Source organism: Mirounga angustirostris, unplaced genomic scaffold, assembly GCF_029215605.1.
Source record: "Mirounga angustirostris isolate CCGP_5_RB_7025 unplaced genomic scaffold, mMirAng1.0.hap1 SCAF_10, whole genome shotgun sequence".
In the NCBI taxonomy this organism is placed as follows: domain Eukaryota; kingdom Metazoa; phylum Chordata; class Mammalia; order Carnivora; family Phocidae; genus Mirounga; species Mirounga angustirostris.
Window position 1 is genome coordinate 112,762,840 of NW_026991718.1, and position 16,478 is coordinate 112,779,317.

General features: G+C 52.9%; 1 protein-coding gene across 1 annotated transcript in view; it reads right to left on the reverse strand.

Annotated features, from left to right (window-relative positions):
- RSPO4 (R-spondin 4) overlaps positions 1-15,844 on the reverse strand; it is a 30,675-nt gene extending 14,831 nt beyond the window's left edge. The window contains exon 1 of the mRNA XM_045886244.1: positions 15,766-15,844. Within this exon, the coding sequence (XP_045742200.1) occupies positions 15,766-15,844 (79 nt within the window). The remainder of the gene's footprint in view (positions 1-15,765) is intronic.
- Between the last annotated feature and the right edge of the window lie 634 nt (positions 15,845-16,478).

The window sequence follows — 16,478 nt, forward strand, 5'->3', positions numbered from 1 at the left end:
TCTGGGACCCATCTCCCCAGAGTTCAGCTCCCTGTTATCCATGAACATAGAATCATCATGCAGTTGTCCTGAGTGTAAAACCGTCAGAAAATCAATCTGCCTCTAGCCTTGTCAGAAAACCGTCCTGCGTGTGGAAGTGTCATCATGTTGTCAAGCATGTGAAATCGTCTAAGAAACTGTCTTGCAACTGTCCTACATGTAGAACGGTCACAAAATTGTCAAGGAGATGCAGATGCCACTCTTGAAAAAAATATTGAGAAAACAGTTCCTTTTCTTTTCCGGCAACAGGCACAGGTTTGCTGTGTGAGCGGCCCTGGACAAGTTGCTGAAATACTCTGTGCCTCAGTTTCGTCTGTATTTACCTCATAGGGCTATTTTGAGGATCAAATGCATCCTGCTCCAAACCATGCAGAGCAGGTGCTCAAGAAATCTCACTGTCCCTCCCGTGAATGGTGTCCCCCTGCAGCAGGTGCGTTTCTGGCAGACTAGGTGCCTGGTACACAGTAGGTGCTCAGGGAGGACTTGTCGGCTGGGAGTGGACTCAGGTTCTGGCTCCTTCCAGTTCTGGCTCTCTGTGGTTTGCTGTGTGACCTTGGGCAGGTCTCTTTCCTCTCTGATCCTCTCTAAACCTACTTGCTTGCTGTGAAGTACCCTGAGACCTGCGTATAAAGTACCTGGTAGTGCTGGGGCTCAGCCATGGGCTAGGCGTCTTCATGGACCCGATTCTGGGTCTGGCCTCTTCCCACAGGCTCCCTCACCCTCTCGAATCTTAGCAGAAGGGAGAGAGCCCCAGCTGTGGACTCTTGTCTCAGATCTTTGGGCCCTAGGGCAAGTTCCTCCCTGTCTCTGTGCCTTAGTTTCTCCATCTGTCAAAACCCATTGTATGTAAGGGTTCAATATTCATTTATTCATCTGTCCATCAGATGCCAATGTACCAGGCCCTTTTCTAGACTCCAGGAACGAAAGGGTGAAAACAAGAAACCACAAAAAAAAAAAACCCTCTCACTTGCTTTTATTTGATTTATTAGACAAAGTTAAAAGACAAATCACAGACTCGTTGAAACATTTTAGAAAGATGCACAATATGATTCTAGATTGGAAGGTAAATTTCCCAGGCTCTCTGTCTTTTTCAACCCTCCTCCCAGTGCCATGCACAGTGCTGGGTAGGCTGGGTGCTCTGGAAATGTGTGTTGGATGAATGAATGAACAGGACTGATCTCGATGTTCCAAAACTAGTGACAAAGGGCGGAAACGGTCTGAGTCCTCCCCTCCCCTGCCACCATGTTCTAAAGAGAGCTGCCTCATGAGTATGAAATTGGGGCCTGATATCCGCTCCAGGGCTTAGTGAGGGGGCCAACTGTCTTGGGGGGGCAATTATCTCCTCCCCAGCCTGTGTAAGTGGATTTCTGAATAGGATCCCCAAAAATTGTCCTGCAGGGGCTGGGGCAGGGCTAGACACTTCCCCATCTCCCTAAACCCGAAGACAATGGAAATAGCATTTCATCCCCTGATGGATACACATTTGCTGACTCTCCCCATGTCTACTAGGGAGGAGGCGGAACACGTGAGAGCTGCTGAAGGGGCCAGAGCAGGCCTGGGGAAACCCGCACTGACACCATTTGGCCAATTCTCTGCCAAAGGGACTGAAGAAGGCAGCTGATCTTGATTCAAGCTGCAGATTCCCAACCCAAAGAGGCAAGAGGCTGTGGGGGCACCAAAGGGTGGAGAGGGAGCTAGGAAGATAGGAAGAAGTAGAGCCCATGCTCCTTCCCCAATAAATCACAGCCCTGCCGCAGTGACACCACCTGCGGGGTCGGGGGGCATGAAGGGAGGCATAGGAACATTTAGACCTGACCCCTTGCTCTCCTGCTCACTGGTGATGGGGCCTGAGTTTATTCACTGATGAGTGTTGCGAGGCCACAGCAGTGCCAGAGAAGTAAGAGGCCGCTGTCCCTGTCCCCATCCCTCTTTCTGCTCCCCAACATGCAGGGGAGGGAAGGAGGGAGAGAGCATGATGCATCTCTCCACAGGGCAGAGAATGGAGTCAGGAGCCAAGTCAGTGATGGGGAAGAAGAGAGCTTGGAATTAGACCTTTGTGTTTAAAATTTAGCACTGGGCTGGGTTTTTGAAAACCAGAAAGCTTGGAGATCTGTCCAAATAATTAAGGACTGGGTTTTAGAGATGTAACAGAGAAAAGAGAGAGGGAGAAAAAAAAAAAAGCACATGTCATGTTTGCAACCCTCTGTTACATGTTCAGTCTGATCGTTAAGCCACTTACACACAAAGTAGGCCAAAGATTGTCATTCTTAATATACAAAGAGCTCCTAGAAATCAATAAGAAAAACAGGAACAACCCGAGGTGGGAAAATGGGCAAAGATATTACAAGTAATTTAAAGAAGAAAGACAAATGGGCCAGAAACCACATGAAGAGCTGTCCCACCTCACTAATCATTTTCAAAACGAAGATTAAAACAAGAAGGAAACACTACTTGTGACCTATGGGATATGGAAACTGTGTAAGGCTGAAGTCATCCAGACCTCCCCTTTGAGAAGGGAATTTGGGTAGTGTCTATTAAAGTTTAAAATCTGTAGGATGAGGGTAGTAATGTCGTTTTAGAGATGGTGCCCTGATGCCCAGAGAGAGGCGGGCACCTGTTTGGAGCCCCGCAGTTGGTCACCAGAGGACAGGGCTGGAACCCTGCTAACTGGATAGGTGCCTTTGGCCCTTTATCTCTAGCCAGTTGGTCCCCTCCCCCTGGCCTTATGTATAATCTGGCCCCTGGCACCTGATGTGGGAGGCTAGGCCTGCTCTGCCCCCCGCGGCCCCGGGGCTGAGGATGGCTGGGGCCTTGCTGTTGCAGGTGACACCCCTTCCCCACTATATATGAGGCTCCCCATCAGTCCTGCTCAGTAGTGAGGTGCACAGGATGGAGGCGGGAACCTAAGGTTTGGGATCAGACAGATCTGCTCTCAAATTCCAGCTCCATACTTACTCCCTGGGACCGTTATTTAACCTCAGTTTGCTCACTTGTAAAATGGAGACAATCATCCACTCACTGGGAAGCTTGATCCTTCCCATCAGGGGCCTCTCTGTGCCAGGCATTGTTCTAGGCACTGGGGACGCATCAGGGAAAAAGAGGGTCCTTCCCCTCATGAAGTCTGCCTCCTGAAGGAGAGAGCGATTATTTGTGGTAGTGACAGGGAGTGAATGAAAGTTAAGAGAGTGATGGGAGGAGGGTCTCGTCCAAGAATGGCCTCACTGAGACATATAGGAGACGTATTCTTGGCATAGGGACCAGCAAGCATGGAGGCCCAGAGGCCGGAAAGAGCTTGTTATGGAAAAGGGCAGTGGCGGTGGGGAGAGCCGTGGCAGGTGAGGTCAGAAGGGTGGACGGGCCAGCCCAGGGGGTGTGGGCTCGGAAGCGGTTTGCATGGTGCTGGATCTTCCTAGAAGCAGATGAGGGTCTGCCTGTGCTCCAGCAGGTGCGAGGGGGGAGGGGGCAGGGCGCAGGAGTGGGAGCCGGCCGGGGTGAGGCTGGCGGTCGTCCGGGTGGTCTGGACAAGGCTAGCGGCTGTGGAAGCAGGCAGTCTGTGCGTGGGCTACCCCGAAGGTACGTGGCCCAGGCCTGGTGTGGCACATGGTTGGTGCTTACTGATCTGTTACCCGGCCTCAGATCTAAGGAGACCTAATCTGAGAATCCCAGAACTGCGTCTACCCCACAGTCTCCTCCGTGAACGCCCAAATCGCTTCTGCTTCCCCTTGCCATCACATCCGGTTAGGCCTCCTTGTGCTACTCTTTTTTTTTTTTTTTTTAAAGATTTTATTTATTTATTTAACAGAGAGATAGCGAGAGCAGGAACACAAGCAGGGGGAGTGGGAGAGGGAGAAGCAGGCTTCCTGCCAAGCAGGGAGCCCGATGCGGGACTCGATCCCAGGACCCTGGGATCATGACCTGAGCCGAAGGCAGACGCTTAACGACTGAGCCACCCAGGCGCCCTCCTTGCGCTACTCTTGACTTCCACAGGCCTCCAGGACCAGGTCCCTGTCCTGGGTCCCCTCTAGCTGTGAAGCAGCCTCGCCGCTCAGTTGTGCTCCCTACCTCTGCCACACATGCACCACCCTCCAGATGCCGTGAACCCTGAGGCCCCGACAGGGTGGCTTCCTAAGTCAGGCTCCAAGTTGAGACTAGGTGGTGAGTCACAGTGACATCTGCCCGGCCAGGCCCCCAGACCAGCTGCCCAGCAGCAGGAAATGGGGAGAGGGGAGGCAGCTCCAGGCAGGTGGGAGCCCAGGTCACACACTCGTGGGTTTGGATCCCAGCTTTGCCACCTTGACCCACAAATGCCCTTTGACCTCTCTGAGCCTCAGTGTCTCATCTGCAAAATAGAATGATGCCATCCAAGGTGGCCTGGAGGGTAAAGGGGGGTAATAACCCGCAGAGCACCTGGCCGTGTGCCCGGTGTGTGTGCCAAAAGCACTCACCAAATGGGAGCCAGACTTAGCCTTATGCTCTGCTCTGGGTCTAGCTAACCAATTCGTGGCACAGTGAAAAGGAGCTCTTTGGAGGCCCAGCCTGCGTTCCAACCCAGACCCTGTGAGGGCTGTGGGAACCTGGGTAACTGACTTCCCCATCTGGGTCCTACTTTCCCCTTCTGTAAAATGGGTACCAATCTCCAAGGTTGTAATGCACACAAAGCATCTGGCCCATAGTGGGTGCTCGATCAATGGTATGATGCCAGGGGGAGGGACTGAATGGAAGAAGGGGAAACAGGCACAGCATGTGGTGGGGGTAGCCGGAGCCCGGGGAAATGGGGACATTGATGATCTTGGTTCTAACCCTCTCCTGGCCCCGAGGCACTGTCTCCGCCAAACTGAAACCCAGGCAGTCAGAGCATCAGGGCTTGCACAGGCCTGAAAATTTAACATCCACTGTCAGTGGGCCTCAGTTTCCTTATCTGCAAAATGGAACCATCCTTCTTGCCCAGTTAAAACCAGGACAAAGGTCTGGAACCAAGATGGGCAGCGCGGAGCCAGAGATGCTGGTCACTGTGAGCTCTGGCAGGTCCTCGAAGGGACCAGGACTGCGAGTGGGCAGGGCCCGGCTAATGCTGGCTGAGCCTCTGCAGTTTGCAGGAACCCGTGTCATCCCAGTCCTTGTGTTAGATCGTTTCACACACACCGCAGTTCTACAAGGCTGGGGTTACACATTTCCCATTTTCACGGAGGAGAAAACTGAGGCTCAGAGAAATGAAGTGGTCGACCCATGAACTCACAGCCAGGAGTCAGGTGGATGCAAACCCGAGTCCAAGCTCCGAACTGCTGGGGCTCCCGCCTCCCGGATGGCTGCAGACTCCTGCCCTGTGGCTCTCCAAAAGCAGAGGAAAGCCCTTGAAAGCCGTATGTCTCTCAGGGCCCAAGGTCAACCCAAGGGGCCCTGAGCTGTTTGTGAGGACAGATGGGAGGAGGACTGACTCCAGGCAGAAGAGAGGACCTTCAGTGAAGTCAGCTGTGCACACAAATGTCCTGAGTGCTCGTATTCTTTCTTCTTTTGGTGGTGGTGGTGGGGTAGGGTGTGGATGGAGGAGAATGAGATGATCCACAAACTGTGGCCCTTCAGCCAAAGCAGCCCTGGGAGAACGGCAGCCTCAGGCTGGGGCTGCTCAGCCCATGGGGAGGACCCTGAGCCCCTCAGGATGCCCTGCAAGCCAACTTCACTGTCTCCAGGAGTGGGGGCTCCAGCTGCCGTCTCTCCTACTCATATGTTAAAACCCACTCTGGTGGGCCCATCACCTCCACCAGTCTGGAGCCCCCAAGAACAGGGTCGGTCCAGCTAACAGCATGTGCCGGCTGGAATGCAGTGACCGAGGGGACATGCAGGGACAAGGGTGAACGGAGGGGTACCACCTGCATTTGAGACTTCCAGAAACGTCCTTGGGAGGGGCCGAGGCCTGCTGTACCAGGACTGTCAGCCTTGTCAAGGAAGCTCGGCTCACGGGAAAGGGGGTCCGCTGGAGGGATGGAGAACCAGAGGCTCGCACCCTTCTAATGAGACCTTCTTATAAGGACACTTTCTTTATTTCTTTTTTAAAGATTTTATTTTTAAGTCATCTCTACACCTAATGTAGGGTTCAAACTCACAACCCCCAGATCAAGAATCGCACACTCCACCGACCAAGCCCTCCGGGCACTCCTTATAAGGACATTTTCTAAGATCAAAAAGCCCAGACCATAAGGCAGAAGGAAACCTCCTCCCCCAAAAAGCTCATATGAGATTTGACCACATGAAAGTATCATAAATAGTGATTTCTATTCTCCAAAGGACATACAGAGTTAACGGATGGGTGTCAGACTGAAGAAAGATATTTTCAGTGTCAAAACCAACAGGGGGTCAGTATGTAGGCAACACAAGGAAGTCCTATAAATTGACAAGAAAAATTCAGGAAATGTAATACAAAAGTGGACAAAATAAAAATAAAATATAATAAAATTTGAAAAAAAATAAATGAAAATAAGGGGAAAGAAAATCAAATAAAAATAATTAAAATTGACAAAATATAAAATAAATAGCATTTTAAAGCTAAAACAATAAAATAAAAATAATTTAGAAAAGCAAAATGTAAGAGTAAAATTAAATATGCATTTATAACGTAAACTTAAATGCATTAAAATTTTTAATTACAAGTCAACATTAAACTACTAATAAAGAAAACTTTAAAAATAAAATTTAAAGATTTACATAAAATAAAGAAGAACGAATTTTAAATAAGTGAAACAAATTGAAGAATCAAATAAAAAGTTGGCAATTCGTAACAATTAAAAAAAGAAAGAGAGGAAAATAAAATACAAAATAAGAGCAGGATTTTGCGTGATGGGTGCTGATAATGTGCTATGAATTAAGGAGTCTGATTGACTCAAATGCCTGCCAGAAGGGGGGCAGGGGGGAGGAGGAAGGAAAAGCATGTCCAAAAGACAGCATCTGACGGGGTTTTTCCAGCCTGCTGTGGGCAGAGGGTAGGACGTCAGGCCCCAGGACGGCCTCATCCACAAATGGCTGTCACATCATTCATACATTTATAATGCACCAGCATCACGCACACATGCCACACACATCCTTCCATGCTCGCTGCTGTCCTCTGAGGTCCGGTTTCATAGAGGAGTGAACAGAGGCTCAGAGAGAGAGCAATCATGTGCCACAGTCTACCCTCTGAACGCGGGCTCCTTAGAGTAACCTTCTTTTGACAAGTTAGGTCTCCCGAGGACTTCCAAACACAGACAGGGACATGTCTGTCATCGGGCTAGAATGTTCTGGATGCTAGAAAGAGCCAATCTCCCATGGCACGTGACAGTTACCGCCATTAACTGAACACCTACTCTCTCTCAGGTAGGTTACAGGCATAATCTCGATCCTCAAGACAACCATATGATGTAGATGCTATGATTGTCCCCATGGCACTGACAGATGACATTGAGATTCAGGAGTGGAATGTTTGCACCCAAGCATGGCAGTAGCAGAGGTGGGAGCTGAGCCCATGCATCTCACCGCCCAAATCCCACCCTTCCCGCCTGGCGCTGGAACTCTTGAGAGCACCCCCTATTTGCTAGAAATGTCCTATTTTGCAAGTTAGCCAACGGAGGCACAGAAGGGAGAGATAACCTGCCCAAGGTCACTCAGCTGGTGAGTGGCAGAGCCCAGGGCCTTTGTGACAGCCTGCTGACCTCCCACTGCTCATCTGGGACTTGCTAGAGACAGCCGTGCCCACTTGCCAACACCAGGGCAGGCTCTGGAAGGGCAGCCGTGACATTCCTTCTCTGCGAGTCTCCACCCCTGCGGATGTGGGCACCGCTGTTGGGCTTCAGGGAAAGTGGAGGCTTCTGGCAAAAGGGAGTGGTTTTCTCCATGTGGTCTGCGTCCCCCAGGCTTGGGAATGCCTTTCTTTTGAGCTGGTGAAACAGAACCCCCACCACAATGGCGCACTGGAGCCCCCACCGTGGACCGCAGGGCAGGGGCCCTATGAATCACGTGGCACGACTCCAAGAAATCATCCCAGGGCAGGCGGTGGTGGCCCAGCCTGAGGCAGCCGTGCCCGAGAGGAGTGCCTCGCCCATCCGCGATGGGAACCAGACCGTTCCCTGTGGGACCTGGAGGGATCCCCGAGGTTGGGGCTGAAGGCATGCGTCCGAGTAACACTGCCTGCTGCCCAGGCCCATGGAGACCTGGAGACCTATCCCAACTTCTCCCCGTCCTGGCTCTGTGCCCTTGGCAAGTCAATTGCCCTCTCTGAGCTCCGAGGGCCTCCTCTGTAGAATAACAGAATCACACCACCTCCTGGGCTATTCTGTGGCTGAATTGGGAGAAGGCCTGAAGGGGTGGTTATGCACCCAGCTTTGGAATTAATTGTCTGAGTTTAAATCCTGGTTTTGCCAAACTTACTCTGCCAAGCTATTGGGCTGAAGCATATGAAATTGCTAATATTGGGCTGTTTTTCTGACCTATAAAAATGGCAATATCATATACTTTCAACTAATGTCCCTTTCTCTTAAATCAGTTTCCTCCTCTGTAAAATATGGATAATAGTCTTCACAGCAACCTATGAGGATTAAACAAGGCTGGGAGGCAACTGAGCTCAGTAGAGCTCGGGCTCTGGGACCACACAGGATTTGAACCTTGGCTGTGTGACCTTGGGTAAGTTACTTAACCTCTCTGTGCTTCAGTCTTCTCATCTGTAGAACAGGAATAATAGGTTTATTAAGAAAATTTAACTAGTTCATATGTATAAAGCACTTAGGACAGTGCCTGATATTGTTACATAAAATAAAATAATACAGGTAACAGCATCTGGCATAGAGTAAACGTTCAACCGTAAAACCAAATCAAAAACAGACTTCTAAAAACCTTTGATGCTAGGAAAAGTTAAGTATTTTTAAAGACAAAAATGTATGTTTTTAGGAACATACATGTGTGTGGAAATGAAAGTGAGGAACATGCTCCTGGGTATCCACTGCACCTGGGGCCTTCTGTGTCGGCCAGGGTCCACAGCCCGCGGTTCTAAGGGAAGGACTGGCCCCGAGGCCGTGGTGGCTCTGAGTCTGGCCCAGGCCTCAGCCTGCTCCCTCTCTTGGAAGCCCACAGCCTGTGGGCCACACACGTCATTCCAGGGGCTCATTCGAGGCTCCCAAGCCCGGGCTGGCCTCTCGTTCTTAAGAAACCTCTGCTAGCTATGGATGCCCTCTTCATTCCATCCCCCTTGTCTGACATTTATCCTAGACCTGGGACAGAGGCACAGCAGACCCAGCACAGCCGAGTCATCCAGGGAAACTGAGGCTCTCAAGGGCCCAACACCAGGACTTCCAGGCTCTGGAGCCGGCTACCTTCCTCTACCTCTCCAAAGCCGCGCTCCCCTGCTCCCCAGTCTCAGCTGCACCCTCGCTTCCACCCATTGCCTGGGGCCGGGGGGCTGAGGTCCTGCCCTGCTTGAGCCTCCATCTGCACAAGCTTTGGTCTCAAAGGTCTCAACTGGCCTTTTTAGCCCAGCATTCCATTATTCTATAAAAAAGGAAAGTGGAACCCTTCCACAAACTGTAAAGAGCTGTGTGAACCAGAGGGCAGTTCGTGGCATTGGATGGGTTTTCCAGAGAAGTCTCTGGTAGGCAGGATTTGCTCCTGTGGGTCTGGAACCTGGAAGACCCAGGCCACACATCCGTTTCCTCTGTGACCTGGGACAAACCAGGTCCCCTCTCTGAACCAGCCTTCCTCTTCTGGAAGGGCAGAGGGAGGACCCATGTCCGCCCGGCAGGATCAGTGCAAAAGGCCCACACGATGTCTGGCGCCCACCGGCTGCTGAGGGGTGTCTGATGCAGGAGGATATTAAGGGCTCTGACTGATCGCTCCATCTTCTGGGGCTAAAAGTCCCATGCCTTGGGAAGGACGTGGCCACCAGACTCAGGGCCACCAAAAATAGGCAGACGACTTGCAAAATGTGCCAGAGGCGGTCACTGCTCATTGAGGCAATTTGGTGTAGCACGTGGAGCTCTGCAGTCAGACTCCCTGGGTTCACATGCCTCCTGCTCTGGGGCCCACGGGGCCTCAGTCTCCCCATCTGCGATACAGGGACCCTCCTACGACCTGTCTCTGAGAGATTTATGAGGACGTTATTGGGCTCAGCTGATCCAGCAGCCTCCACACTTCCCTGACAGAGGTAAAAATTCTAGTTTTATATCAGTTCACGCACAGCATGCAGAATACACAGATCAGTACAAACACACACTCTCACACATCCCCATCTATGTGCACACACATGAGCATGCACACTCACTTACTCATACACACACTCACATATATGTGTAAACAGAAACACATTTCTCAAAATAATGTTTAATCTTAAGACTTGCAATACATTCTGATATTTTCTACAAAGGAGGTTAGCTAACTCTAGCCTATGGGCCAAATCGGGCCCTTGGCCTTGTTGTATGGCCTATGAACTGAGAAGGGTTTACAACAACAGCAACAAAGAAGAGTATGGGACAGGTCATATGTGGCCCGCAAAGCAGGAAATATTTACTATCTGGCCCTCTACAAAAAACGTTTCCTGCCCCCCTGCCCCCCGTTTTATTCTATCCTATACTGTCGTGTTCTGTTCCGTTGCATTGTATTCCACTTCATTCAAAATTGCTGTCTGTACTTACTAAATTTAGTTCCCTGATCTGTTGATGGGTTGCAAACCTCAGTTTGAAAACTTTGCATTCATACAAGTGTCAGTTTTTTTACTAGATGGAAAAGTGGATGAATAAACAGTGAACTGATAGACGGACACAAAGACACAGGAGAACAAAATGGATAAGGTCACCTTCGCCAAACAACGTCCCCTCGTTGAGCGTCAGATTGCTCAGCTGAGACCAGGAATGCCCCTGACCTGCCGCTGAAGGCTGTGTGGAGGGGCAGTGGGGTCCTGTCCTTGTCAGTCTTTCTGATGGGTCTGTAACTGACATCTCAAGGAGACACTGAGCCCTTTGGCAGGTGGGACAGTGGAGCGCATCTCTACCGTCCTTGTCAACACCTAGTCAGAGCCTGGCCTAGGGGAGGGGCTCAATGCATATTTCTCTGGGATAAAGGTGACATGCAAGTGGCGTCCAAGGCCCCTCCGTGACTGGACTCTCACCCCGTCTGCAATCGGACCTCTACTTCCTCCGGCCACACAGCCCCTTCGGCCTTTTCCACCTGACCAGACCCTCCCTTCCTCCTGCTGGAGTCCCCATCCCCATCCCAGCTACCACCTTGCCTGACAAAAGCCCTGTGATAAGGCTCCTCTCGGATGCCTCCACCTTGCAGTCCCTGGCAAGTCATCAGCAGGACCCATGTGTATTTCCATGCACAGGCTTTGGAACCTCCAAAATGCTGGGTCCATGTCCCCGATGTTGGGAGTTCCTGGACAGTTCTCTGAGCCTCAGTTCCCTTGTTGGGAAATGGGTGTCCACCAGACAGCGTCATAGTGAGGATTCCCACTGCGCAGAGCTCGTGGCACATGGCCAGCCCTCACTAAGTGGCCTCAAGGTCCCCTCTGGTGACGGGGCGGGGGCTGGACAGGGAGGTGGGTTCCCCCAACGGTGGGGGCATGGGAGGTGAGGCAGCATCTCCTCTGAGCCCAAGCTTGCCTCCAGAACTGGCCACAGAGGGAGAGGGCATGGGCGCAGAGACAAGTTTACTGAGTACCTACTATGCACCAAACATACTGCTTTCCTTTTCTCAACCAGCTGTATTTTATGAAGAAACCCAGGCCCAAAGGGGCCAAAGTGCCTTGCCTGAGGTAGCGTTCTACTGACACATGATGCCTTTCCTGGGCCCCCCACGTGCAGTTAAACCCCTCACTCCATCCTCTAGCAGTTGGTTCTCCTTCCAGAGCTGCCCCTGACATACATCTTGACCTGGTACAACCTGGAGGCCAGCACTGAGGGGGATGCACCTTGTTCTGGGCCCGCCCGGCCCTGGCCCAGCCCTGCAGACAAGAAACCTGGGTCCTTCCCCATCTCTGCCACTGCCTTGGGCACCTGCCTGCTGGGGCTCAGCTTCCCTGCTATAGACAGGGGACAGTGCTGCCTGCCCGGCGGTTGCAGAGAATGATCACACTCACCCCACCCAAGGGAGGCGCTGCTCACTGAGCAAATGAAGAATGAAGAGGCTCACCGAGGGGACAAGGGCAGAAGTCAGGTTCAACCCACACGAAACCGCCCAGTCCAGAGAGCATCCCAGCCTGCTGTAAAATGGGAGGAAGAAGTGGTAGAATCTTTATAAAGCACCTACTCTATGCTTCCAGACACCTTCCCTCTGGGACTGTGGTGAATCTTCCCAACTATTAGAGGGGTATATACAACTGTTCCCATTTCACAGACGTGGAACAACAGACTGGAGAAGGCATGTGGCCTGCCGAAGGTCACACACCTAGGGCAGGAGAGGGCTCGGGATTAGAACCCAGGGCTATCTGAATTCCAGAGTTGAACTCCCCGAATTCCCTCTGCCTCTTGCTGCCTCGGGTCTAGAAGGATCTGAAATCACCATGTGAATGTGGGGGGGACTCTTGCCTCTACCAGACCCCCTCTCCAGCCTTGAACGTCAGGGAAGTCCGTCACAGCCTGTCTTCTCCTCATTGCCTAAATGAAGCTCCGTATCATGGGTTGGGGGTTGCAGACCAGAGTTTCCTCACACTCCCTGCCTGTCCCATTGCCAGGACACCCCAGCATGTCTCAAGAGAAATGTTTCCATCTGGTTCTGATTCATTTACACTTAATTAATCAACATGTTGTTTTGTAAGAGACAGTTGAGATCCAAGAATCTTTCTCAAGCTTTTTCTTTCATTCTTTCTTGTCTTAGAAACAGAAAAATTGAAAAAAAGAAAGAAAGAAAGAAACAGAAAAATTGGGTTTCATCAGAAAACAGTGACGCCAGAGCTTGAAGAAGCATGGGTCTGCGGGTGCCAGGCCCCGAGGGTGACAGCTCAGCCTGGGCAGCTGCTGGGCCTTGCAGAGCAGGCCGAAGACGGAGGCCTGGGACTCGGGCATGGAGGGGAGGCTGGGGAAGTCAGGGAAGGGCATCCCTCCACCCTGGTAACTGCTTAAGAGCAGGCCCCGGGTCCGTGCACCTTGGCATCTCCAAGTTTCCCAGCACAGAGCCTGGCACAGAGCCTGCCCTGTAGCTGTTGTTGAATGAACAAGTGAAGAGATGGATGCATGGAGCACGGCCAGGGCTTAGGTGCCTTCAGGACACATTCTCCTTCTACAGTGACAGCAAAATGTCAAAGCCGGTAAGACCCTCAGGGATGTCGTGTGGAGTTTCCTAAGCAGCTGTCTCATGAAAAATAGCCCTCTGCTGCATAATTAGTTTGGGAAAGGTCCTGCTGTCTAGCCCCACCACTTCACCATGAATGCTCCGATAAGTCCTGCAGTCAAGAAATCTGCCAAACCCAACATTTCCCAAACCTATTTGGCCAGGACGCCTATGACCACTTTGCAGAATATGCTACAGGAAGGGGTTTCCTACCCCTCCACCCTCACCCCAGGGCCAATGGGGAAACAGGCCATTGGCAGGAGCTGAGGAGTCCACTCACCCGAAGTCACACAGTACAAAGGGGCCTGGGATGGGACTGAAATCCAAGACTCTCCATCGCACCTGACTGATAAGTGGAGCTATAAGCTTCTCCGGAAACGCTGGATGGGCATGTTTACGTCCCATAAACAAGGCGTCAACTACGGTGGGGAGGGGCACCGAGAGCCCCCTTGCCAAACTGGGGCAGCATTGGGAGCAGCCATGCCCAAGCTCCTGACCGAGCAACTGGGGATGGGGAAAGGATTAGAAGTTTTCTTTTTCTTTAATCTTTGTGTGTGTGTGTCTTTTTAGAACTGTGAAGCGTCTTAAAGATCTCCCCAACGAGCTCCTCTTCAGATGGGGAACGGAGACTCTGGGAGGGGAAAGCCAACACAGCTCAGGAGCCATCCTGACAGATGGAGTGGGATTCTAGCCTGCATTGCTACTCACCCGTAGCAACCTTGGACAAATTAGTTTCCCTCTCTGAATCCTCATCCAGATCATAAGCAGCCCTCCCCCCTGCCCCCCCCGACCCCAACAAGGCTGTTGTGAGTAGCCAGGGACACCATGCACAGGAAATGAAGACGACTGGTACCTACAAGTGCCCACTAGGAGCCTGTGTACTTGGCTACTCACTTAACAAACACACTAATTCAGTCTTGCCCACATCTGCCTTCAAAGAGTTGGATACTTCAGGTTATTATTCCTCTTGTTAAAGAGGAGTCAGTGAGGAGAAAGTTTTTATTTTTATTTCTTTGGTCCGTTTTAAAACAGAAAAATCTTAGAGATGTTCTAAAAGAGCCTTAGATGGGTAAACCCAGGCTCAGAGAGGCAAAGTGACTTCCCCAAGGTCACTCAGCTGGTCACTGGGGAAGCTGATTCCAGAGACTATAGACTCAGCCACTATACATGGGACATTCACAGAGGAGCATCCCCATGAAGTCCCAAACTTGCCCCAGCTCACCTGAAGCCCATCCACTGCTCGGACCCCTGGGTCCCTCCATCCAGTCACACGGGGGATTGGAGCCCTTTGGGCCAGTCAACCCCACCCAATCCCACCTCCGCATTCTCCCATAGCCCCTCTCTGCTTCCTGCTCCAGTCCAGGAGTGAGTGTGTCCATGCAGGGCTTTTCACTCAAATGGACTAGAAGCTCCTAGAGGGCAGACTCTCTTATTCCCATGTAGCCTTGTTCAGACCTAACACCACAGCTGGAAAAAAAGAAGACACTGGGTCTTCCGCTCACCTGCTGGACAATTTAGCAAATTTACCTAACCTGTTGAGCCTCGGCACCCGGCTTTATAAAATGGGATGAGTGCTGTCATGAGGATGCGGTGGGGATTCCCTTGGCACAGTGGCTGGCATTCCAAGGTTGGCTCTCAGACTGGTACCAGCTCAGGAGACTTGCTGGCCTGCTTGCCCTCCTCAGCCCCACGGGTTTTGCCGACCCCCCACACTGCAGCGACAGCCTCAAACCCATCTCTTGAGGACATTCTGACTCTCACAGTGAGCGGCTGTGGCATAGGACCCTGAGGGTGCAAGGGGCCCCTCTGTGCCCCAGGTCCATTTACAGTCTGAATCTTGGTTTACCTTCTGAGTGTTCCCAGGAGGTCAAGATGGAAAAACGGAGGGGCTCTGGGACTTCTTCCAGGTCATCTCAGAATAAATGGACGTAAATTCAGGTCTCAGGTCTCCCTGAATTCACAACGCTCATGTCCTTGCCAGAGGGGGTCCACTAAGGAATACTGCCTTCCTGAAGGTGACATGATGAGTCATGGTCAATGATGGGCCTGAGACTGGGTCATCTGGACTCCCAGCCCGGGGCTATGTATGTCTTCTCCCAGCTCAGCATGGATACTTGGCATGGCTTCTAAGTCACTAATTCTGTTCCCCAGTCCCAGTGTCCTCTGGCCTGGCACCTGAGGCTTCCTGTCTCCGCACAGAGCCACCCTCTTTCTTCTCAGCAATGGGGCTACTACAGGGAGTGGGTCAGTGAGAGAGCCCTACCAGCCCCTTCCTTCCTTGGAGAGCCTCCTTGGGCCAGCTTGCCAGACAGGTGTCCCGGGGCCTCAGTCTCCCCGTCTGTAAAGTGGGCCTGATGGCTATCTGCAGGAGTTGCGGTTCCAGGGGCCAAACCCCTGTCTGCCCCGCTGTGCGTGCCCTGCCACCCAGCCCGCTGCCCCCCCTCGTACCTTGCTTCTTCCTTCGGTTCACGGGGAGCATGTCCACGGCGTGGGCGACGAGCAGCAACAGGCAGAGTGGCGCCCGCATCTGGGCAGCCTGGTCGGCGCGGGCGCGCGGGGGCTCCCCCGGAGGCCCGATGGCTGCTCCGGGCGCGCGGGCGCATCCGCGGGGCGCGGGCTCGATCCGCCGCCAGGGACGCGCCGTCTGCGCGGGGCCGGCCGCCAGGTCGAGTGAGGGCGTCGGCGGAGCGGGGACACTGCCCCGGCGGGGAGGAGCCCGGCGCGCGGGGCGGCGCGTTAACCCGCTCGGGCGGCGCGGGGGGCGGGGGTCGCCCGGTGGGGGAGCGGAGGTCGGTGGGTCCGGCAGTCCGCGGGTCGGGCGTCGTTCCGCCCCCGGCACGGCCGCACTCAGACCCGCCGCCGCCGGCCCGCCCGACGCAGGTACACGGGCGCGGCCTCCAAGTGACCCCCCCATCCCGGCGCTCTCGGCACCTCCCGACCCGCCACTCCCCGCCTGCCCCCGATTTTCTCCCTTCTCCTCGTTCGCTCCTGGCTCCTGCGCCTGGCGCTTCGGGGCCACTCCTGCACTTCCTCTTGTCCTCTCTCTGCCTCACCGTCCCCTACTCTGCGGCCTGACCGTCTGCTCTGCCTCGTTCTTTCAAGAGAGTCCCGCGTCCCCTCTGGCCACGGCCCCTGCATGTTTCCTGCGCAGCCTGCGGGGA